General features: G+C 43.2%; 1 protein-coding gene across 1 annotated transcript in view; it reads right to left on the reverse strand.

Moving 5' to 3' along the window:
• Nucleotides 1-25,478, reverse strand: part of hk1 (hexokinase 1) — a 49,488-nt gene that overhangs the window by 4,290 nt on the left and 19,720 nt on the right. Inside the window, exons 3-14 of the mRNA XM_029640202.2 lie at nucleotides 7,147-7,295; nucleotides 6,872-6,991; nucleotides 6,308-6,403; nucleotides 5,838-5,937; nucleotides 4,318-4,501; nucleotides 4,010-4,165; nucleotides 3,611-3,844; nucleotides 3,004-3,308; nucleotides 2,265-2,413; nucleotides 1,915-2,034; nucleotides 1,393-1,488; nucleotides 990-1,089 (exon numbers count right to left, since the gene is read on the reverse strand). Of these exons, the coding sequence (XP_029496062.1) occupies nucleotides 990-1,089; nucleotides 1,393-1,488; nucleotides 1,915-2,034; nucleotides 2,265-2,413; nucleotides 3,004-3,308; nucleotides 3,611-3,844; nucleotides 4,010-4,165; nucleotides 4,318-4,501; nucleotides 5,838-5,937; nucleotides 6,308-6,403; nucleotides 6,872-6,991; nucleotides 7,147-7,295 (1,809 nt within the window). The remainder of the gene's footprint in view (nucleotides 1-989; nucleotides 1,090-1,392; nucleotides 1,489-1,914; nucleotides 2,035-2,264; nucleotides 2,414-3,003; nucleotides 3,309-3,610; nucleotides 3,845-4,009; nucleotides 4,166-4,317; nucleotides 4,502-5,837; nucleotides 5,938-6,307; nucleotides 6,404-6,871; nucleotides 6,992-7,146; nucleotides 7,296-25,478) is intronic.

Genomic DNA, 25,478 nt, shown 5'->3' on the forward strand with positions numbered 1-25,478 from the left:
TATTTGGCAATTTTTTGGTGTTTTGTGGAAAAAAACCTGAGCGGGTCTAGCATTACAAGTCAACCCTGTTACTCCAAAAAATGATGAAGAACTGCGGAGGCCCATCGGACTACAACAATTGGATACCTTGACCACTTTGGCCAATTACAACGTTAAAAAAATCCAATTCACCATTTGTCATGATGTTCATAACATTTTATACTGACCTCCTCTTGTGAAGTGGAACCCAGAACAACGTGATTGACCACTTGGTGTTGCGGAGAACACCCAAACCAGAGTGGCCACCGCAAAGCCCAGAGAGCCTGATCATCTCTGGAGTTGCTGTAACCCTGCTTGGGATATTTTATTTTATTTTAATTTTACCCCTTTTTCTCCCCAATTTCGTGGTATCCAATTGTTGTAGTAGCTACTATCTTGTCTCATCGCTACAACTCCCGTATGGGCTCGGGAGAGACGAAGGTTGAAAGTCATGCATCCTCCAATACACAACCCAACCAGCCGTACTGCTTCTTAACACAGCGCGCATCCAACCTGGAAGCCAGCCGCATCAATGTGTCGTGCACCTGGCAAACCTTGGTTCGCGCACGCCCGGCCCGCCACAGGAGTCGCTGGTGCGCGATGAGACAAGGACATCCCTACCGACCAAGCCCTCCCCTAACCCGGACGACGCTAGGCCAATTGTGCGTCGCCCCACGGACCTCCCGGCCGTGGCCGATTACGACAGAGCCTGGGCGCGAACCCAGGGACTCTGATGGCACAGCTGGCGCTGCAGTACAACGCCCTTAACCACTGCGCCACCCGGGAGGCCTGCTTGGGATATTTAACCTATATTTTGAGTATTGGTTGAGATGGAGGGCCCGTTCTCATTTGGTATGTCAGGGTGTGCATTTGGAAATGTAAATTGGGCCAAGTTGGAGGTAATAATGAATTAGGTGTAGTTTATTAAGATGCATGAATACACCACATCAAAAGCTACACAGATGACCAACCTGCGATCAGGCCGACCTCACAGGTAGGCTCTTCATATGCACATGTCATCATGGTCCCCACTGTGTCATTAACTACTGCCACCACGTCCAAGTCAAACTCCTGGAGAAACGACCAATAGAAACACATGTACAGGATGTCTCTGGGAAGCAATGCTTGCGGAAATGAGAACTTAATTTTTTATAGCAATACCACTTAAAAATGTTGTATCACAACCTTCTATATCATGGCAAAAACGAACAAAAAGAGCAGCCTAAAGTTACTTTTGGTTGTCAATAGATGCCCATAAGATATCAGCTTTTATATTTTGTGTAATCCTGTAGAACAGGCACTAATACCAAGTTTTTCCTGCTCTGGACCCATGGTCAGGAAAAACTTTGGGCCCTGGTTATAGTGTCCACTTACCTCTCTCCTTTTAATCCCCTCTCTGAGAAGCCCGACAACATCCTCCCCTTCACAGTCAGTGGCTTTGAAGCCTTTGGTCCAGGTTACCAGGATGCCCTGAACAAAGACAGAAATATGTTCTATTAGTGACGTACACACACACGCACATGCACACACGCACGCACACACTTACGCACGCACACACACACACACATATAATGGAATGGATGCCGACAGAATTGTGGGTAATGTAGTCATTCAACAGTTTCTAAATTGGCCTACAACTGCATACATCGTAATTATGCATTGTGACACTATGGTATATCAGGAATAATAACTCTCCAAAATGTAATGTAACAGGACGACAAGCTTCTTGTGAGCATAAAAGGAAGCGCAGAATTGAAGATGGAGATCCCGGCTCAGTTTTGTGGCTGTATTTTAATATAGATATATAGACTATATAATATAGATTTAATGAGCAATATGTCTGAGATGAAAAAGTTGATAGATGGCTGATTACTGTAAAAGAAGGAGTCAGCTCACCACATCCAAGCTGGTCTGTCTGCAGGGGAAGGAGAAGGTGAAACCCAGAGGCAGGCGAGTGTTCTTCATACCCATGTAGTCCAGGAAGTCAGATATGCACTGGACAATGTGGTCAAACAGCTGTGGGAAATGGAGGGTATTTTTCAACAAGCACAAGCAAATTTGCTTAAGTTACACAGGTCGCAAAGGTTGGCTGTAAGAATATGCTTAATGTATGTCCTGTTATATCTATAATAGGAGCTATTGCATTTACAGTAACTTCCTTTTCAAATGTGTGGGACAACTGACATTGTTTTGGTACAGAATGAGATATATGTCCATACTCACAGGAAACTCCCAAACTTACTCACCTCCTCTCCAGTCCCCTGCATCACCTCCATAGGAATGGCATAAATTTTGTTATGCATCTCTACTGTCCGCCGCTTGCCACTGCGAATCTTCACCAACAGCACTCTAAAGTTTGTCCCTCCTAAATCCAAAGCCAAGAAATCACCATTTTCTGGAAAACACAACAAAATTAACAATACTGTCTTTAGTAAAAAGAGATAATAACGGTTTGATTTTCCAGATATTTTTTATGAGACATAATAACACATTATAAAGGGTTCCTAAATGCTTATGAAAAGTCTTACAACACATTGTACTTGTTGCCACTGTCATAGCCATTTGAAATGAGTGACAAACATTGTGTTGAGTTGAATCTCTCATTGACATTGGATGTTTTGACTTGCATGGAGGTGTGGGAGTGCTGTGAAGTAATTGTGTTAGACTTAGAAATACTTTGACCTTAATCAGGGCACTGCAAGAAGTGCTAAGCCAAAAAAATACACAATATCATATGTTTACATAGAAGCCTGGATTATACAGTAGCGTGTTAAAGCATTAACGAGTGATAAGGAGCTTTTAAGTTGTTTATATGGTTATATACAGCAGGGGAAGCAGAAGAGGGTTAAATTCCCATTTATGTCAAATGGAATTAATGGAATGAATCTCAACATGTTTGTTTTGTCACAGAGCTAAACCACTCTGGTCAACTGGTAGAATCACAGTCTGGGAAACTAATTTAAATCCAAGTTGAACTTCTCTCACCTGATCCGTCTGGTTTGCTGAGTACATATGTGGGCCACATCTTTATGGTGGCGCTGTCATGGGTCTTTTTCCCCAGGCCGTTCTGGATCTCTGTCCTCATCCTCTTCTTCACCTCCAGCAGCTGGTCACTGGTCAGTCTGAACTCAGCCAGGGTCTCTGTGATCTGACGACGCTGGTCAGCCAGCCGGTAGGCCACAGCGGTCACCATGGCAGCGCCCTTGGAGCTCCCACTCTCTGAGAGCAGGAAGCGGACATCTGACTCAGGAACTAGGCGGCGGACTGTTTTGTGGAGACGCCGGGCATATCTGAGGAGATGGGGAGGGTGATTCTCAGTCAGACAAAAATGACCTGACCTTGGATTCTTGGATTCTCACGTGTAACTCAACCTTTTATGTATCTCATCACAACTCAGGCTCTTGGCCCTAGTACCTAAAATATATCTTTGACATCTGTATTCTGTGTCAATGTATCAATATTGTAGTATTCCCTAAGCCATTTGACAGAATTGCATAGCTTCAACGCAAGATACACAATTAAGATGCACAATAAGAGCTGGGTACAGTCTACCTTGTACCCAGGGGGCCCTCTACTGGTATAGGCTACTCACTGCGGGTGCATCTTGTAGAGAGAGCCATCGATGCCCACAGTGGTGCGTAGGCGAGGGTTCCCTTTGTTGTCCTTTAGCCTGGAGAGGATGCCGCCCAGAGTGGCAGCGAGGAGGTTGGCTGATCTGTGGGAGACTATGGTGCATACGTGCTGCACAGCAACGCAGTCATCTGCGGATGGTTCCACACCCAGGCGAAGTAGGATATCCTTGGCTTTAGTGAGGCCTTCTTTACTCCTGGACAGTGACAGGTTCGGAGAAGAGATGAGCTCAGTGGTGACAAATGACATTACAAAGGTGTACAATAATGCCGTGCAGTCTCAAAGCAGTGCTCAGTTTGCAAATGGCTATATGGCACAAGTCATCTAGACCCTAAAGAAAAGAAAACTAATTGACACCTACTTTTCAATGGAAGAAACGTGTTTTGTTTCAAATTTCCCTTTAGTAAGAAGTTCAGGGGTTATCCGACCCTCAAACAAAAATCCCTCTTTGGCCATCTTGACCAGGATGAGTCGCACAAGTTCGCCCATGTACATCCCACTGACCATCTTCTCAAACCTGGAGAGAAAAAGATACAATATGTTGCTAAACACTGAGGGAAAATGTAACATGTACAATGACTACTACTATCAATGCACTTAACTGATATTGTATGTCTTAAAGAAATTTGGGAAGATCTGATTTATAGTGTATTAATATGTGGGACATACAGCTGTTTCCCTGGGTTTAGAGAGCCCCTGTCAATTTCTCTGTCGAACTCTGTGCGAATGTCCTCCAGCATTCCATCGTCCCCAAAGGCTCCCCACTCTGTGTTGATACACATTCTGCCCTCGTCTCCCTCCACCAGGTCAATGTGCCTTAGCTCCTCCATGTAACAAGCATTAGTACCTGTGCCTGAGGAGACACCAACAAACAACACGTGAGTAATGCAAAAGTAAAAGTGTACCCAATGAGCTTCAGCTCGGCTTGAACAAAAATAGGGTAAAAGGGTGATCAGCAGGGGCACATTGAAACCGAACACAGCACTATCTGTTCTGACAAAATGATTGAACATTTTGGAATAAATATAATTAAACACCCACACCGGTAGAAATCCACTTTTTCAAGTTGAAAAACAATGTCCAGAGCTTACCCATGATGGTGCATAACGATTTAAGTCAGTAAGTCATAGTTTTAGTCAAATTATGATATATTTTGGCTTGAAGTGACAAATCTGAACTGCCCACTTTGTGCGAATCCGTGTGAATGTGGTGTCATCTCCTATGATAATATAATAAAAATTATTTTCCGCCTACGTTTAGTTTCAGGGTCGATTTTTATTTGAATATTACCACCCACCAGCATGGCAATGTTTATTAATCTGAAACAAATCCAAAGTTATTCCTCTTCGTGACTCACATGAGCCAAACAGTCTTGTGTCCACTTGGTCACCTGAGCCATGGAGAAAAAATGTAAGGGTGCATGTAATTTGTTAGTTACATGAAATTTGTTAGTTACATGTCATTTGCAGCGTGCATGATCTTGAGCAAAGTCATTATAGCCTATCATTTCACTTCCCATGTGAGAACCATGAGCAGGGGCTGACTTGGCTTTGCTGTACCGCAGCCAAAGCCTGTCAGCAGCCTACCTACGAAAAGTTGCACCATGTCCCTTACAATGTAGAAAAATGCATATCAGCTATTTTTCTATATTTATGGATATTATCTGAGCTTCATCTTATTTTTCAAACTATTTCTATGGTGGATTTGCGGCCGCAATTTATGGAAGATGTCAAAACTTTGGAGATAATAATAGATGGCAGAGTCAAAGATAGACCAGTGGTTTCCATCTGTGGCGAAGTTTTCGCTAAATCAATGCTTATGGCAAATACAGCTCCAGAACAAGCCATCGTTCGAGCTGATTAATATTTTGAATACAGTCTAGTTAAAAAAAACAGCAACAACAGATCTAGCCTATCGTGCCTGCTAGATATGGTTAGCAAGCTAGCTAGCTAGCTAGCTAGATAAGGTTAGCATGCTAGGTGCCCTATTTGTTGATGTTTAACTCCACGTGGAAATTCCTACACCCAATTCGTAAATATTTATAAGTAGCCTCTGTCATTCTTCAGAGGTGGAACCTAAACGTGCATTTTCTCTCTAAGACAGGCAATTACATTGAAATAGTGACACCAACTTCTTCTGGGGGAGAGGGATCCTTTAATGGTCTGGTGGGAGGTAAATGGATTTTATACCTATGATGATACCAACTTCACAACGCTGGTCATCAAAGCCACAGGTCATCATGGTTCCAACTGTGTCATTGACCACTGCCATGATGTCTGCGTCATAGTCCTGAAAAGCACAGGGTTACAATTATATAACCATGGTGCAACAGATTTGCTTATGACTGAACTTCCCATTGGGCACAGAAATCAGTTCAACATCTAGTTTTGATTTACATTTGGTTGAGTTGTGAACTAACGTGAAATCAACCAACAATTTCACCATGTCATTGAATTTAGGTTAAAAGTTGGGTGAAATAAAAATGATCTTACATTGATTACTTTTTACAAATCCAATCAGTTATCCACGTTCATTCAACGTCATCATATTGAATTTTCTGGTTAAAATGATGTGGAAACAATGTTGATTCAAGTCGTTTTTCCCTAGTGGGTTCATTGTCATTGCATTAGGCAAGCGTGCTTAAAAACATCAAACCTACCCCACGTTTTTTGATGGCCTTGTTCAGAAGAGTCACAACGTCCATTCCCTCAACTCCACTGGCTTTAAAGCGTTTTGTCCAAGTGAGCAAATAACTCTACAAAAGACAAACAGGCAGATCACTGATGGTATGATATGATCTGTCTTCAAAACTGAAGCTAATACAACCGTCCGTGACAGGAGTCCCATAGGACGGCACACAATTGGCCCAGCGTCATCCGGGTTAGGGAAGGGTTTGGCCGGGGGGGCTTTACTTGGCTCATCGTGCCCTAGCGACTCCTTGTGGAGGGCCTGGTGCTTGCAGGCTGATACAGGTCGCCAATTTCCCCCTACACATTGGTGCGGCTGGCTTCCGGGTTAAGCTGGTGGGTGTTAAGGTACGAGCTTGGGCGGGTCATGTTCAGGAGGACGCATGGCTCACCCTTCGTCTCTCCCGAGCCCGTTGGGAGTTGCAGCGATGAGACAAGATCGAAATTGGGGAGAAAAAAATGAGGGTAAAATAAAAAAACGAAGCTAATAACTGAAGCTCAGCTGTACAGTACTATTGGCTTGTTCATTCTCTCACCTCATTCAGTTTGGTTTGTGCACAGGGGAAGGAGAAGGTGAAGCCGACAGAAAGCTTCTTATCCTTGATATTCTGCTTCTCCATGAAGTCACCCAGGCACTCTGCAACATGGTCAAACAGCTGCAAGGGAAAGGAAAATAATTAAGTTAGGGATGGTTATCTCGAAAGCAATCTGTGCACAAGGAGAGACTGTAATGAACACTTTGGATTTATTTCCCTGGCCACTAGACTTTTAGACATTTATATACGGTAAGAGTTTGAAAGGTACCCCGTACCCGAGTGCCACTGCCATGGATGATGTCCTCTGGAGTGTCATAGATCTGGCTCTCCATCTGAACCGTCTGCTTCTTCTCATGGGACACCTTCACTCGCAGGATGCGGAAGGCCGAGCCACCCAGATCCAGAGCAATGAAGTCCCCCTTCTCTGTAACAAGCATAAACAATATGCATGTGCTCACAGCAAGCAAATATGTGAACTGTGAACAGAGGCATCATGTCCACTGAAACAGAAGGGGAACCTACTGATCGAGGTACCTGGGTTATAGTACTACAGGCGGCAGTGAGTATGTTCACATGCACAGTAATAATTAAATATTAAATGCAATAGTCATGTAAACATCGCTGCCAAAGGTGCTTCAACAAAGTACTGAGTAAAGGGTCTGAATACTTATGTAAATGTGATATCAGTTTTTTTTTTCATAAATAAGCAACACATTTTTTTTCATGGTTTTGCTTTGTCATTATGGGATATTGTATGTAGAATTATGAGGGGAATGAACAATTTAATACATTTTAGAATAAAGCTGTAATGTAACAAAATGTGAAAAAAGTCAAGGGGTCTGAATACCGTCCGAAGGCACTGTATGTCCGAACTCAGAATGAAATGTGCTTCCCAAAAATAACATGGTTGCTGTGGTAAAACGTTTATTTTGATTGCCGATTTGCCATCAGGTATGTGAGAATGCTGTTCATTGACTACAGCTCAGCTTTCAACACCATTGTCCCCTCCAAGCTCATCACCAAGCTTAGGACTCTGGGTCTGAACATCTCCCTCTGCAATTGGATCCTGGTGGTGAGGGTAGGCACCATCACCTTCACCATGCTGACCCTCAACACAGGGTCCCCGCAGGGGTGTGTGCTTAGTCCCCTCCTGTACTCCCTGTTCACCCACGACTGTGTGGCCACGCATGACTCCAACACCATCATCAAGTTTGCTGACGACTACACAGTGGTAGGCCTAATCACCAGTGATGATGAGTCAGCCTACAGGGAGGAGGTCAGTGTGGTAGTGTGGTGGAAGTGTGGTGCCTCAACGTCAGTAAGACCAAGGAGCTGATCGTGGACTACAGGAAACTATGCACATACATTTATACTGACTCTACACACTGTTGTGGAAATTCAGTACTGAGAGAGATTTTGTCATTTCTTCAAACAATCATCTTCATTTAATATTGATTCATTTTTGCACTAATGAGGCTTGTCGACCCCCCACCCTTGAGTGTTGGACCGAGTAACCTAACCTTTACACAAATGCAGAATAGTATATATAGCTGACACTAACAACACTCAGCTAACAACACTCAGTTATGGTTGGTTCAACCCCCCTCTTGCAGATTGGGGCATCATAAGCCTCTCTGGGTTCATCCTGTCATTATCTGCACTTGGGTTGTTGTCTTAACCCCACCCTGGCTTAGTTTCCCAGATGCAAGGATGATTTTGAGACAATGACGGATTGTTCTACTCCTAAGCTATCTCTAGTAAAACACAGTCTTGTCTCTGTAATGCAGTCTTTAAACCATTTGTCAGCTCAAGCCATCTCCAGTGACCATACGCCCTGATTAGCTGCAGGGAACTAGAGTGGAGCCCATGAAAACAAAGACACTAACAGGACAGAAATATCCTCATATTTGTTAAGTATTAATTGCTAACTATTAACATTAAACAAATCAGTTAAATATGTAATTTTTCTATCACATTCCCCCATTTTGAGAATTCTCTCAACTTAAAAGTAAAATTACAAGGTTTAAAAAGACATTTATTCCATTTAGTGCCTAATGAACATAACCCAGGACAAGCATCATGATCCCACTATGTATAAGGCATCACCTATGGACTCTATGTTCCATTAGCATAAACCTTGTTTACCTTGTTTACCTTGTTTAACGCTTGCCTGTTATCCTTAAACATTTAAATTTGGTAATGGATATAAATCAAATAGATTAAGCTCAGTTTCACTCTCAGGATCAGAGTTTACCCCTCCTTTTACCAAAGCATGCTGAGAATAGTCTCAACATAGTACACAACTTATTTGCCCATGTCATCATTAGCATAACAACAATCAAAACAATCAATCCATAATACATTAATTGCTCCACTCATATAGTTAGTTAGTTCCCAAATCATAATTCAAAACCCAGTTAATTATCCAACCAAAATGTTGAATGACATTGCTCAGTGATTCACATTGGTTCTATCACTCAAAATGAAAACCCTCAATTTAACATACATCAACACTGGCAGAATGTACATCCATATTAACATACAATATAACAATATATTCACCTAATAATTAACCCAATTAACTCGGGGTTATAATTACAGATCAGTATCTCAATGAATTCTTACCCTAAATAATGATACATTTAGCACTGTAGACCTCCCCCATCAACCTGATACCCCAAATAACAATTTCAGATAAGTCTAAATCAATTAAGGGCACAGTTGACCAACCCCCTCCTTTCTCCGGCACTCAATCTTCTGGCATTTCTTCATTTTCCTTCTTCAGGTAGCTTCACAGTTCAAAGTGTATGGACCATGATAAAATGTCTCACCTGAACACCACCACAACTCCTATTATGCCTTGTTCATTTGCCAACCAGTATACCAGCAATATGAGAGAACTAGATGCTGTCCACCGGTTGCTGGCTCGGACTCAGGTCTCTCGATAGAAGTGGTGCAGGACAGGGCCGTAGTGAATGCCATTTCTTCAGCCGGTTAGAGGGGGTTTTGAGGTCACACCCTGTTTGGTCAAATTATCCCTTTCGTGCATTTAGATACCATTTCCACCTTAACCTCGAAAGGACAAATCAGAACAACAATTCAGTTCAGTTCATTACTGATCCAGGAAATCCAGACAAGCATTGACTATATGACAAATGATTACTTCTACAAATATTCTTAATGCAAATTTCTAAAACAAATGTTGAAGGAAATAACAACACATTCTGTTGAAACATCTTTTCCCAAATTAGCTTATACTCCCCTTATCACACTGTCAACCTCATCGCAGACATAGGATCAGGAAATGATCCCAAACATCCAGCAGACCCAATCTGGTGGGATTTATCAAAACAAAACAAAACAAACAAGGGAAAAATACACTCCTTCAAACATCACTCAATATATACCTACATATCACTCAAGGTGTGTAAACTTCAATCCCCCCCCCCCCCCCCCAAAAGGTAATTTGACACATAATTCACCATATTGACTAGTGTGTAAAAACAACAACACTTTCTATTAGTTATAAAACTTCTCCATAATGATCAGCATTACAAATGACCTTCAAATCATCATCCAATGTCTCTCAGCCTTCCAGCGAGGATGATCAAATCACACTAGAAAGTCAGGACAGAGGTCAGACGTCATTCAAACCCTTCAAATTAGTGTTTCTTACTAAACTCAGCAAAAAAAGAAACGTCCTCTCACTGTCAAGTGCATTTATTTTTTAACAAACTTAGCATAACAAGATTTAACAACTGAGACATAAACTGAACAAGTTCCACAACCATGTGACTAATGGAATAGTGTGTCCCTGAACAAAGAGTGGTCAAAATCAAAAATAACAGTCAGAAACTGGTGTGTCCAGCAGCTGCATTAAGTACTGCGGTGCATCTCCTCCTCATGGACTGCACCAGATTTGCCAGTTCTTGCTGTGAGATGTTACCCCACTCTTCCACCAAGGCACCTGCAAGTTACCGGACATTTCTGGGGAGAATGGCCCTAGCCCTCACCCTCCAATCCAACAGGTCCCAGATGTGCTCAATGGGTTCTTCGCTGACCATGACAGAACACTGACATTCCTGTCTTGCAGGAAATCATGCACAAAACAAGCAGTATGGCTGGTGGCATTGTCATGCTGGAGGGTCATGTCAGGATGAGCCTGCGGGAAGGGTACCACATGAGGGAGGAGGATGTCTTCCCTGTAACGCACAGAGTTGAGATTGCCTGCAATGACAACAAGCTCAGTCCGATGATGCTGTGACACACCGCCCCAGACCATGACGAACCCTCCACCTCCAAATCGATCCCGCTCCAGAGTACAGGCCACGGTGTAACGCTCATTCCTTTGACGATAAACGCAAATCCGACCATCACCCCTGGTGAGACAAAACCGCGACTAGTCAGTGAAGAGCACTTTTTGCCAGTCCTGTCTGGTCCAGTGACGGTGGGTTTGTGTCCATAAGCGACATTGTTGCCGGTGATGTCTGGTGAGGACCTGCCTTACAACAGGCCTACAAGCCTTCATTCCAGCCTCTCTCAGCCTATTGCGGACAGTCTGAGAACCGATGGAGGGATTGTGAGTTCCTGGTGTAACTCGGGCAGTTGTTGTCCTGTACCTGTCCCGCAGGTGTGATGTTCAGGTGCACCGATCCTGTGCAGGTGTTGTTACAGGTGGTCTGCCACTGCGAGGACGATCAACTGTCTATCCTGTCTCCCTGTAGCGCTGTCTTAGGCATCCCACAGTACAGATATTGCAATTTATTGCCCTGGCCACATTTGCAGTCCTCATGTCTCCTTGCAGCATGCCTAAGGCACGTTCACGCAGATCAGCAGGAACCATGGGCATCTTTCTGTTGGTGTAGAAAGACCTCTTTAGTGTCCTAAGTTTTCATAACTGTGACCTTAATTGCCTACCGTCTGTAAGCTGTTTGTCTCTTAACCATCGTTCCACAGGTACAAGTTTGTTAATTGTTTATGGTTCATTGAACAAGCATGGGAAACGGTGTTTAAACCCTTTACAATTAAGATCTGTGAAGTTATTTGGATTTTTACGATTTATCTTTGAAAGACAGGGTCCTGAAAAATTGACATTTCTTTTTTTTTGCTGAGTTTATATTAGACCAATTAATTAAAAACTGTAAAATATTTCATACATTTTGTATCCCAGGTTTACAGTAAGTTTCCTCAGTACATTTTTTATCAAAATAATTCAGGTGGTCAATTAAAACTCAGAAGTTTTTTTCTGAGAATTCAATGTGTGTGTGTGACCGTTTAAATTACCTTGGCACTAACCCATATTCATAACCAGTAAGTTGTGTGTACGTACTGGTGTGTGTGTGGTAAGCCATGTGGCAAAATCAAACAAAAAAGGCCAGGCCTTATTTATTTTGGTAACTCCTCTTTACCACCGAATCCAGATACCGTTATACCTATAAAACTGCTAAATTTCACTTACCCCTCTCCCAAGACCATAGCCTCAGGAAACATTTCATAGAGAGAGAAAATTACTACCCCCATTCTCCTGGAAGAAGAATGTCAATTTCTTTAGCATTCAGTATAATAATATCATAATCAGCAACCCAAAGGTTTTAACTGCAAACAAAACATGATCATGATAATCATTCATTTTAATGTACCCCAACGTTTATGTGCGCTTAATATAGCGTGTGCTACCCTTAGACATGGCAACATGTATCTCTCCACTGAGTCTAACAATTCACTCCCATATCGTATTATATGACTGGTCTCTCTTTTCAATAACCATGTCAAATTATCATGATATTGTTACTATATTGTCACCTTAGATTGTTCCTGTTAACCTTTATTTAACTAGGCAGGTCAGTTAAGAACAAATTCTTATTTATAATGACGGCTTACCGGGCCAAACCTCGTCGACACTGGGCCATTGTGAGCCGCCCTATGGGACTCTCAATCACGGCCAGATGTGATACAGCCTGGATTCAAACCAGGGACAACAGTGATCCCTCTTGCACTGAGATGCAGTGCTTTAAGCCGCTACGCAACTCGGGAGCCATAATACAGCGTTTCATTATGTGGAATCGACACCGTCTAAAATCAACAAACCCATAACCCATTTCCGGCAATGTAAACATTGCAACCTGTTGCCTTAATTTAGTAAAAATATAAACCTGTTGTTGAACAAATGTAGAACCTTCAAAAAGTTGGTCCTCTTCTATCAGCTTAATAGTCAATAGTTATTTCAATATACTTTAATTACTGGACACTGCCACGTAATCAAAACAGATTACAATTTTAGAATATATTAACTTCCTGCTCAAATTCACTGGTGTTATCTAACTATAAAACCAAGCAACAATAATCAGAAACTGTCAAATAAATATATATATATCTATTAATATTAAACAAATCAGGTAAATATGTAATTTTTCTATCACAACACCCACTCACATACAAGCTGCTACTACTCTGTTTATCTTATTTCCTGTTGCCTAGTAACCTTATCCCTATACATACTGCATCTACCTCCATCCCTCCAGTATCCCTGCACATTGTAAATATGGTATTGGAACTTACCCTGTATATAGTATGCTTACTTACTTATTGTGTTCTTCATATTTCTTCTTATTTCTCGTGTTTTTTTCTAGTATTACATTGCTATTGGTTATTGCATTGTTGGGTTTTGAGTTTTCTAGAAAGGCATTTCACTGTACTTGTGCATGTGACATTAAAACTTGAAAACTAGGTAGCCTGATTTCAGATGTGTCCATGTAAACAGGAATATTAGGGAAATCGTTCTTCTTGTAAAGTATGTAAACATTTTAATCAAACTATTATATTAATCTGACTATCCACAATAATCGCAATATTGTGTGCATGTAACCATACTCAGTGACTCAAATCTTTGTGTTGCCCAATGATTGTCATGTCTGGGCTGACTACTGTTGGCATTGCCATGCAATAGTATATCAAAAGCTCCTGGCTCCTGCCAAAAATCCATTCTTCCCGGGAATTAAAGACAGTTTCACACTGTCTTGAGAACATGTTGCAATTTAAGCAGTAGTAGTTTTATGGGAGTGACAACTTATTTTTTGTAAACCAAAGGAACTGAAAAGTAAAAAAACAAACAAGAGGGAAGGCAAACGATGAATCCTAAAGGCCTACTCCATATAATCTCTTACGTCATTCACTAGCTAACACATTCACAATGGGATATATTTCACTTTTGATCTGATTTACAGTACCAGTAAAACGTTTAGACACACCTACTCATTCCAAGGTTTTTCTTTATTTTTACTATTTTCTACATGTTAAATATATTTTATATTTGAGATTCTTCAAAGTTGCCACCCTTTGCCTTGGTGACACCTTTGCACACTCTGGGAATTCACTCAACCAGCTTCATGAAGTAGTCACCTGGAATGCATTTCAATTAACAGGTGTGCCTGTTAAAAGTTCATTTGTGGAATTTCTTTCCTTAATGTGTTTGAGCAAATCCGTTGTGTTGTGACAACGTAGGGATGGTAAACAGAAGATAGCCCTATTTGGAAAAAGACCAAGTCCATATTATGGCAAGAACAGCTCAAATAAGTAAAGAGAAATGACAGTCAATCCTTACTTTAAGACATAAAGTAAACTTTGAAAGTTTCTTCAAGTGCAATCGCAAAAACAATCAAGCGCTATGATGAAACTGGCTCTCATGAGGCTCACAACAGGAAAGGAAGACCCAGAGTTACCTCTGCTGCAGAGGATAAGTTCATTATAATTAACTGCACCTCAGATTGCAGCCCAAATAAATGCTTCACAAAGTTCAAGTAACAGAACATCTGAACATCAACTGTTCAGTGGAGACTGCACGAATCAGTCCTTCATGGTCGAATTGCTGCAAAGAAACCACTACCAAAAGACACCAATAAAAAGGAGACTTGCTTGGGCCAAGAAACACGAGCACTGAACATTAGACTGGTGGAAATCTGTCCTTTGGTCTGATGAGTCCAAATTTGAGATGTTTGGTTCCAATCGCTGTGTCTTTGTGAGACACAGAGATGGTGAACGAATGATCTCTGCATGTGTGTTTCCCACTGTGAAGCAAGGAGGAGGAGGTGTGATGGTGCTTTGTTGGTGACACTGTCATGGATTTATTTAGAATTCGAGGCACACTTAACCACCATGGCTACCACAGCATTCCAAGAGTGGGACTATCATTTGTTTTTCAACAGGACAATGACCCAACACACCTCCAGGCTGTGTTTTTTAAATTTATTTTGATTTATTTCACCTTTATTTAACCTCTTCAGTCGACCCTCTACTTTTTTTAACATTCTGTTAAAAATCGCGCAACATTTCAGCGCCCTGCTACTCATGCCAGGAATATAGTATATGCATTTGCTTAGTCTGTGTGGATAGAAAACACTCAGACGTTTAAAAAACTGGTTAAATCACTGCTGTGGCTTTACCAGAACGGCATTTACATCGAAAAGCACAGGAAAAACTGATCACTGAAAATGGGAAAATATATCCATGCGCTACTTGATCCCATTGATAAAGGTGAACCACAATTAATTGACTGAGGTTGCAGTACCTACAGCTTCCACACGGTGTCTAGAGTCTTGTCATTTCCCTTCAAATTTTTTCTTGGTCAAACACATGCAGGACACCGTATCTAATCCGGTCTAGGACCGGATATTTTCGTTGAGTTTCTAGCCGGACATTTTTCCAGACGGACAGCTAATGATCTTTACATCGCCTCCTGATGAATTTTATCGCTTATTAACGTTTACTAATACCTAAAGTTGCATTACAAACGTATTTGAAGTGTTTTGTGAAAGTTTATCGTCGACTTTTTGAATTTTAAAAAATGACGTTACGTTTTGAAACAATGTTTTTTTCGTTTATCACACAGTCTACATATAACGATATCTAGGCTTTATATGGACCGATTTAATCGAAATAAAGACCCAAATAGTGTTTATGGGACATCTAGGAGTGCCAACAAAGAAGATGGTGAAAGGTAATGAATGTTTTCTATTTTATTGTGCGGTTTGTGTAACGCCGAAATGCTAATTATTTTGTTTACGTCCCCTGTGGGTCTTTTGGGGTGTTGCATGCTATCAGATAATAGCTTCTCATGCTTTCGCCGAAAAGCATTTTAAAAATCTGACTTGTTGCCTGGATTCACAACGAGTGTAGCTTTAATTCGATACCCTGCATGTGTATTTTAATGAACTTTTGAGTTTTAACTAATACTATTATCATTTAGCGTAGCGCATTTGCATTTCCAGAGCTCTAGTTGGGACGCAAGCGTCCCGAGTAGAAGCAACAGGTTAACCAGTTAGGCTAGTTGAGAACAAGTTCTCATTTGCAACTGCGACCTGGCCAAGATAAAGCATAGCAGTGTGAACAGACAACACAGAGTTACACATGGAGTAAACAATTAACAAGTCAATAACACAGTAGAAAAAAAGAGAGTCTATATACATTGTGTGCAAAAGGCATGAGGAGGTAGGCGAATAATTACAATTTTGCAGATTAACACTGGGGTGATAAATGATCAGATGGTCATGTACAGGTAGAGATAATGGTGTGCAAAAAAAGAAGAAAAGTAAATCAATATAAACAGTATGGGGATGAGGTAGGTAAAATTGGGTGGGCTATTTACCGATAGACTATGTACAGCTGCAGCGATCGGTTAGCTGCTCAGATAGCAGATGTTTGAAGTTGGTGAGGGAGATAAAAGTCTCCAACTTCAGCGATTTTTGCAATTCGTTCCAGTCACAGGCAGCAGAGAACTGGAACGAAAGGCGGCCAAATGAGGTGTTGGCTTTAGGGATGATCAGTGAGATACACCTGCTGGAGCGCGTGCTACGGGTGGGTGTTGCCATCGTGACCAGTGAACTGAGATAAGACGGAGCTTTACCTAGCATGGACTTGTAGATGACCTGGAGCCAGTGGGTCTGGCGACGAATATGTAGCGAGGGCAAGCCGACTAGAGCGTACAGGTCGCAGTGGTGGGTGGTATAAGGTGCTTTAGTAACAAAACGGATGGCACTGTGATAAACTGCATCCAGTTTGCTGAGTAGAGTGTTGGAAGCTATTTTGTAGATGACATCGCCGAAGTCGAGGATCGGTAGGATAGTCAGTTTTACTAGGGTAAGTTTGGCGGCGTGAGTGAAGTAGGCTTTGTTGCGGAATAGAAAGCACAGTGTCCAAGGACGGGCCGGAAGTATACAGAATGGTGTCGTCTGCGTAGAGGTGGATCAGGGAATCGCCCGCAGCAAGAGCAACATCATTGATATATACAGAGAAAAGAGTCGGCCCGAGAATTGAACCCTGTGGCACCCCCATAGAGACTGCCAGAGGACCGGACAGCATGCCCTCCAATTTGACACACTGAACTCTGTCTGCAAAGTAGTTGGTGAACCAGGCAAGGCAGTCATCAGAAAAACCGAGGCTACTGAGTCTGCCGATAAGAATATGGTGATTGACAGAGTCGAAAGCCTTGGCAAGGTCGATGAAGACGGCTGCACAGTACTGTCTTTTATCGATGGCGGTTATGATATCGTTTAGTACCTTGAGCATGGCTGAGGTGCACCCGTGACCGGCTCGGAAACCAGATTGCACAGCGGAGAAGGTACGGTGGGATTCGAGATGGTCAGTGACCTGTTTGTTGACTTGGCTTTCAAAGACCTTAGATAGGCAGGGCAGGATGGATATAGGTCTGTAACAGTTTGGGTCCTGGGTGTCTCCCCCTTTGAAGAGGGGGATGACTGCGGCAGCTTTCCAATCCTTGGGGATCTCAGATGATATGAAAGAGAGGTTGAACAGGCTGGTAATAGGGGTTGTGACAATGGCGGTGGATAGTTTCAGAAATAGAGGGTCCAAATTGTCAAGCCCAGCTGATTTGTACGGGTCCAGGTTTTGCAGCTCTTTCAGAACATCTACTATCTGGATTTGGGTAAAGGAGAACCTGGAGAGGCTTGGGCGAGTAGCTGCGTGGGGGGGTCGGAGCTGTTGGCCGAGGTTGGAGTAGCCAGGAGGAAGGCATTGCCAGCCGTTGAGAAATGCTTGTTGAAGTTTTCGATAATCATGGATTTATCGGTGGTGACCGTGTTACCTAGCCTCAGTGCAGTGGGCAGCTGGGAGGAGGTGCTCTTGTTCTCCATGGACTTCACAGTGTCCCAGAACTTTTTGGAGTTAGAGCTACAGGATGCAAATTTCTGCCTGAAGAAGCTGGCCTTGGCTTTCCTGACTGACTGCGTGTATTGGTTCCTGATTTCCCTGAACAGTTGCATATCGCATCAATTCGATGCTATTGCAGTCTGCCACAGGATGTTTTTGTGCTGGTCGAGGGCAGTCAGGTTTGGAGTGAACCAAGGGCTATATCTGTTCTTAGTTCTGCATTTTTTGAACGGAGCATGCTTATCTAAAATGGTGAGGAAGTTACTTTTAAAGAATGACCAGGCACCCTCAACTGACGGGATGAGGTCAATGTCCTTCCAGGATACCCGGGCCAGGTCGATTAGAAAGGCCTGCTCACAGAAGTGTTTTAGGGAGCGTTTGACAGTGATGAGGGGCTGGTCGTTTTACTGCGGATCCGTAGCGGATACAGGCAATGAGGCAGTGATCGCTGAGATCCTGGTTGAAGACAGCGGAGGTGTATTTGGAGGGCCAGTTGGTCAGGATGACGTCTATGAGGGTGCCCTTGTTTACAGATTTAGGGTTGTACCTGGTGGGTTCCTTGATGATTTGTGTGAGATTGAGGGCATCTAGCTTAGATTGTAGGACTACCGGGGTGTTAAGCATATCCCAGTTTAGGTCACCTAACAGAACAAACTCTGAAGCTAGATGGGGGGCAATCAATTCACAAATGGTGTCCAGGGCACAGCTGGGAGCTGAGGGGGGTCGGTAGCAGGCGGCAACAGTGAGAGACTTATTTCTGGAGAGAGTAATTTTTAAAATTAGTAGTTCGAACTGTTTGGGTATGGACCTGGAAAGTATGACATTACTTTGCAGGCTATCTCTGCAGTAGACTGCAACTCACATTTACATTTACATTTAAGTCATTTAGCAGACGCTCTTATCCAGAGCGACTTACAAATTGGTGCATTCACCTTATGACATCCAGTGGAACAGTAGTGCATCTAAATCTTTTAAGGGGGGGGGGGGGGGGGTGAGAGGGATTACTTTATCCTATCCTAGGTATTCCTTAAAGAGGTGGGGTTTCAGGTGTCTCCGGAAGGTGGTGATTGACTCCGCTGTCCTGGCGTCGTGAGGGAGTTTGTTCCACCATTGGGGGCCAGAGCAGCGAACAGTTTTGACTGGGCTGAGCGGGTCTGTACTTCTTCAGTGGTAGGGAGGCGAGCAGGCCAGAGGTGGATGAACGCAGTGCCCTTGTTTGGGTGTAGGGCCTGATCAGAGCCTGGAGGTACTGAGGTGCCGTTCCCCTCACAGCTCCGTAGGCAAGCACCATGGTCTTGTAGCGGATGCGAGCTTCAACTGGAAGCCAGTGGAGAGAGCGGAGGAGCGGGGTGACGTGAGAGAACTTGGGAAGGTTGAACACCAGACGGGCTGCGGCGTTCTGGATGAGTTGTAGGGGTTTAATGGCACAGGCAGGGAGCCCAGCCAACAGCGAGTTGCAGTAATCCAGACGGGAGATGACAAGTGCCTGGATTAGGACCTGCGCCGCTTCCTGTGTGAGGCAGGGTCGTACTCTGCGGATGTTGTAGAGCATGAACCTACAGGAACGGGCCACCGCCTTGATGTTAGTTGAGAACGACAGGGTGTTGTCCAGGATCACGCCAAGGTTCTTAGCGCTCTGGGAGGAGGACACAATGGAGTTGTCAACCGTGATGGCGAGATCATGGAACGGGCAGTCCTTCCCGGGAGGAAGAGCAGCTCCGTCTTGCCGAGGTTCAGCTTGAGGTGGTGATCCGTCATCCACACTGATATGTCTGCCAGACATGCAGAGATGCGATTCGCCACCTGGTCATCAGAAGGGGGAAAGGAGAAGATTAATTGTGTGTCGTCTGCATAGCAATGATAGGAGAGACCATGTGAGGTTATGACAGAGCCAAGTGACTTGGTGTATAGCGAGAATAGGAGAGGGCCTAGAACAGAGCCCTGGGGGACACCAGTGGTGAGAGCACGTGGTGTGGAGACGGATTCTCGCCACGCCACCTGGTAGGAGCGACCTGTCAGGTAGGACGCAATCCAAGCGTGGGCCGCGCCGGAGATGCCCAACTCGGAGAGGGTGGAGAGGAGGATCTGATGGTTCACAGTATCGAAGGTAGCCAATAGGTCTAGAAGGATGAGAGCAGAGGAGAGAGAGTTAGCTTTAGCAGTGCGGAGCGCCTCCGTGATACAGAGAAGAGCAGTCTCAGTTGAATGACTAGTCTTGAAACCTGACTGATATAGATCAAGAAGGTCATTCTGAGAGAGATAGCGGGAGAGCTGGCCAAGGACGGCACGTTCAAGAGTTTTGGAGAGAAAAGAAAGAAGGGATACTGGTCTGTAGTTGTTGACATCGGAGGGATCGAGTGTAGGTTTTTTCAGAAGGGGTGCAACTCTCGCTCTCTTGAAGACGGAAGGGACGTAGCCAGCGGTCAGGGATGAGTTGATGAGTGAGGTGAGGTAAGGGAGAAGGTCTCCGGAAATGGTCTGGAGAAGAGAGGAGGGGATAGGGTCAAGCGGGCAGGTTGTTGGGCGGCCGGCCGTCACAAGACGCGACATTTCATCTGGAGAGAGAGGGGAGAAAGAGGTCAGAGCACAGGGTAGGGCAGTGTGAGCAGAACCAGCGGTGTCGCTTGACTTAGCAAACGAGGATCGGATGTCGTCGACCTTCTTTTCAAAATGGTTGACGAAGTAATCTGCAGAGAGGGAGGAGGGGGGGGGAGGGGGAGGAGGATTCAGGAGGGAGGAGAAGGTGGCAAAGAGCTTCCTAGGGTTAGAGGCAGATGCTTGGAATTTAGAGTGGTAGAAAGTGGCTTTAGCAGCAGAGAGAGAAGAGGAAAATGTAGAGAGGAGGGAGTGAAAGGATGCCAGGTCCGCAGGGAGGCGAGTTTTCCTCCATTTCCGCTCGGCTGCCCGGAGCCGGAACTCCTCCCCCTTTGGCAGTTCTATCTTGATGGAAAATGTTATAGTTGTGTATGGAAATCTCAGCATTTTTGGTGGCCTTCCTGAGCCAGGATTCAGACACGGCAAGGACATCAGGGTTAGCAGAGTGTGCTAAAGCAGTGAGTAAAACAAACTTAGGGTGGAGGCTTCTGATGTTGACATGCATGAAACCAAGGCTTTTTCGATCACAGAAGTCAACAAATGAGGGTGCCTGGGGACATGCAGGGCCTGGGTTTACCTCTACATCACCCGCGGAACAGAGGAGGAGTAGTATGAGGGTGCGGCTAAAGGCTATCAAAACTGGTTGCCTAGAGCGTTGGGGAGAAAGAATAAGAGGAGCAGATTTCTGGGCATGGTAGAATATATTCAGGGCGTAATGCGCAGACAGGGGTATGGTGGGGTGCGGGTACAGCGGAGGTAAGCCCAGGCACTGGGTGATGATAAGAGAGGTTGTATCTCTGGACATGCTGGTTGTAATGGGTGACGTCACCGCATGTGTGGGAGGTGGGACAAAGGAGGTATCAGGGGTATGAAGAGTGGAACTAGGGGCTCCATTGTAAACTAAAACAATGATAACTAACCTGAACAACAGTATACAAGGCATATTGACATTTGAGAGAGACATACAGCGAGGCATACAGTAATCACAGGTGTTGATTGGGAGAGCTAGCTAAACCAGTAGGTGAGACAACAACAGCTAATCAGCTAGCACAACAACAGCAGGTAAAATGGCGTTGACTAGGCAGAGAGGGTCGGATTAACTACACACAGAGCCTGAGTGCGGCTAGGGCCGACAGATAAAACATAAACAAACAGAATGGAGTACCGTGATTAATGGACAGTCCAGCAGACATCAGCTATGTAGCCAAGTGATCACAGTGTCCAGGGGGCAGCGGTGGATGGGACAGGGAAGCTAGACTGGCGAGTATTATCCAGGCTAAAAAAAACTGGCTGGCTGTGCAGAAGGTAAAAGCCGCTAGCAGTGGCTAACAATGACTAAATAGCTTGTAGCTAGTTAGCTGGTTGGCTTCTCGAGGTTCTTGAATGTGTTCTAAAAATTAAAAATAATAACGATTCCGTATCACATTGGGTGAGGCAGGTTACCGGAAGGTATAATCGAATTAAAAATCGAAAAGAGATTGAAAGTAAATATGGGTCCAGTGAGTGGATGGGCTGGCTGGGGACGCGGCGATTCAGACAATTAGCAGGCCTGTGCTAACAAGCTAACAGTTAGTAGGCCGGGGCTAAACAAACTAGCAGTTAGCAGGCCGAATTAGCAAGCAAGCAGATAGCAAGGGCTAGAAAGTTAGCCTTTGGGGGACGTCGCGATGGGGGTTGAGTCTGTTTATGCCTCTTCATGCGGTGACATCGATAGACCGGTCGTGGGTCCGGATATTGTAGCCCAGGAGTATGCTTCGGTGGTAGCACAGGAGTTCTGGCCGGGCTAGCTTCAAGCTAAGTGGATGGAAACGCTAGCCAGGAGTAGTCATCCGGGGTTGCGGTTAGCTAGTTAGCTAGTTGTGAAGATCCAGATGAAAAAGTTCCGTTTGCGGTGGGAATCCGGGGATTAAAATAATAGGTCCGTTATGCTCTGGTTAGAGTCGCGTTGTTCGAACTGGCGAGAGCTTTCCAAACTAAAGGTTAGCTGATGACCGCTAGCAATGGTTTGCTGACTGATAGCTGGTAGTTAGCTGGCTAGCTTCAGTTGAGGGGTTCCGGATCCGAAGTAAATATAAATACTTTAGAAAAAAAAGCAGATCCACGCTACATTGGGTGAGGCGGGTTGCAGGAGAGTATTTAGATGTTGAGGTTTAGAAAAATGTTTAAAAAGATATGCGAAGAAAAATATGTTTTAAAAAAACGAATATATACAATATACAAGAATATATATGTAAGGGCTATTTAACCAAGAAGGAGAGTGATACGTGCTGCATCAGATTACCTAGCCCCCACAATCATCCGACCTCAACTCAATTGAGTTGGTTTGGGATGAGTTGGACCGCAGAGTGAAGGAAAAGCAGCCAACAAGGGCTCAGCATATGTGGGAACTCCTTCAAGACTGTTGGAAAAGCATTCCAGGTGAAGCTGGTTGAGAGAATGCCAAGAGTGTACAAAGCTGTCATCAAGGCAAAGGGCTGCTACTTTGAAGAATCTAAATGATATATAAAAACTCTTGTATAACACTTTTTTGGTTCCTACATGATTCTATATGTGTTATTTCATAGTTGTGACATCTTCACTATTATTCTACAATGTAGAAAACAGTACAAATAATTTAAAAAACCTGAATGAGTAGGTATGTCCAAACTTTTGACTGGTACTGCACTTCAAAGTGATGGGCTGATGATTAAAAAATATCTATATATTTTTAAAAAAAAAAATCTATATATTTTTTTACATCTAATCCTGATACTAAAACACTCAGTGCAGGCGGATTAACAACATCATTTTGCCCTACTGCTATTGCCTGACAACAACACTGTATCATTGCTAGTTGACTGCTAGTGAATAATAACTCTCTGCCAAATTGGTCTTCTGATGGGAGAAAGTCAGAAACTTCAGTGTAGCGTAGCAATAGTATGTCGAGAGGTAGTCAAACCCACAAGACTTTCTCCCCTGCTTACTTGTTAGTAAATGCACACATTTTTAACCAGCACCTTGGTGGACACTTTGATTTCTCTAGTTCACATTGCTCCTTCAAATCAAACTTAGAATTGAAGAACACATACAAAGCAGCATGCATTTGGATAATGCAGCAGTTTTACAATAGGAATGGAGGGTGTAGGGTGCACAGTCAATTCTCAAGGGCAATTATAATTTGAACATATCAGGAACACATGACAAACAAATCCAAATTGTTGAACCATCAACAAAAAGATCATCCTATGGCAGAATGACCGTAAGATGAAAACATGACCTTATAAGGTTTTGTGTTAGAACCACTCTGTTAGGAGTACTGTAAGAACCACACAATATTTATATTCATTTTATTTCACCTTTATTTAACCAGGTAGGCAAGTTGAGAACAAGTTCTCATTTACAATTGCGACCAAACCAAGATAAAGCAAAGCAGTTCGACACATACAACAACACAGAGTTACACATGGAGTAAAACAAACATACAGTAAATAATACAGTAGAAAAATAAGTCTATATACGATGTGAGCAAATGGGGTGAGATAAGGGAGGTAAAAAAAAATGTAAAGGCCATGGTGGCGAAGTAAATACAATATAGCAAGTAAAACACTGGAATGGTATATTTGCAGTGGAAGAATGTGCAAAGTAGAAATATAAATAATGGGGTGCAAAGGAGCTAAATAAATAAATAAATACAGTAGGGGAAGAGGTAATTGTTTGTGCTAAATTATAGATGGGCTATGTACAGGTTCAGTAATCGTTGAGCTGCTCTGACAGCTGGTGCTTAAAGCTAATGAGGGAGATAAGTGTTTCCAGTTTCAGAGTTTTTATGTCACGTGTCAAACTCATTCCATGAAATCCTGAGTGTCTGCGGGTTTTCGCTCCTCCCTTGGACTTGATTGATGAATTAAAATAACTAATTAGTAAGGAACTCCCCTCACCTGGCTGTCTAGGTCTTAATTAAAAGGATAAAGGAAAAAACAGCAGACACTCAGCCCTCCACGGAATGAGTTTGACCCCTGCATTTTGTCACCTTAGTGGATAGTGGAGCCTTGACATCTGTGTGAGGGCAGGGACGTCAGGGTCATTACTTAGCCTTATTGCATTCTCTCATTCTCTCACTGTGGCCCTGGTGGTTGAATATAGATGTGTGAATGAGAGCAGAAATCAGCAGCCTGGATGATACTTTTCACAGTAACAGTCTTAACGAAGCCACTAAATAAACCATACTCTGTGCACTGTATGTGTTCTTGTCCGTTTATTTACAATGTATATCTTTATTAGTATCGTATTTCTTAAAATTATGAGGTTGAAAATCACATGAAAGTATAGATAGCCTAGTAAAAATAATCAGTTTAAATCTCATTCTCCCTTCAAGAATTCCTTATGGAATAAATAATGGATGCCAGGGGGAGGATTCCTGCTCAAGAATGCAAGGCCATTGCAGGCTCACAACCATCTTCACAGTGTAAAATGTAGGTAACTATAATTTAATTCCTGGTACAGGTTGATTTTGTGAAGTTATTACTATGCTGTTAAACAGGAATCAAGACATTCATAGCGATGCTTGGGGAGCTAAAAGATAATCAGGATATAGTATCATGTCACTGACCTTGGGAAACATGCCTGACAGTCATACAGGATTTTAATTTGGTCACTCTTTTGTTTATGTGGATTTTCCTGTAATTCAGGAAATGCAAACTTGTAGTGTATTTGAGTTTTACGTCCATAAGTTCCACTTAGAATTTTCAGACTTGATTTGCTCTAATAAAAAACATATCAACACATACAAAAATGTCCATGAATTATAATACACATTTCCTGTTACTGCAGGATTATTTTCCTGCTGTAGCAAACTGGCTCAAATTGAGATCCT

The sequence above is a fragment of the Oncorhynchus nerka genome, linkage group LG28 (assembly GCF_034236695.1).
Source record: "Oncorhynchus nerka isolate Pitt River linkage group LG28, Oner_Uvic_2.0, whole genome shotgun sequence".
Taxonomy (NCBI): Eukaryota; Metazoa; Chordata; class Actinopteri; order Salmoniformes; family Salmonidae; genus Oncorhynchus; species Oncorhynchus nerka.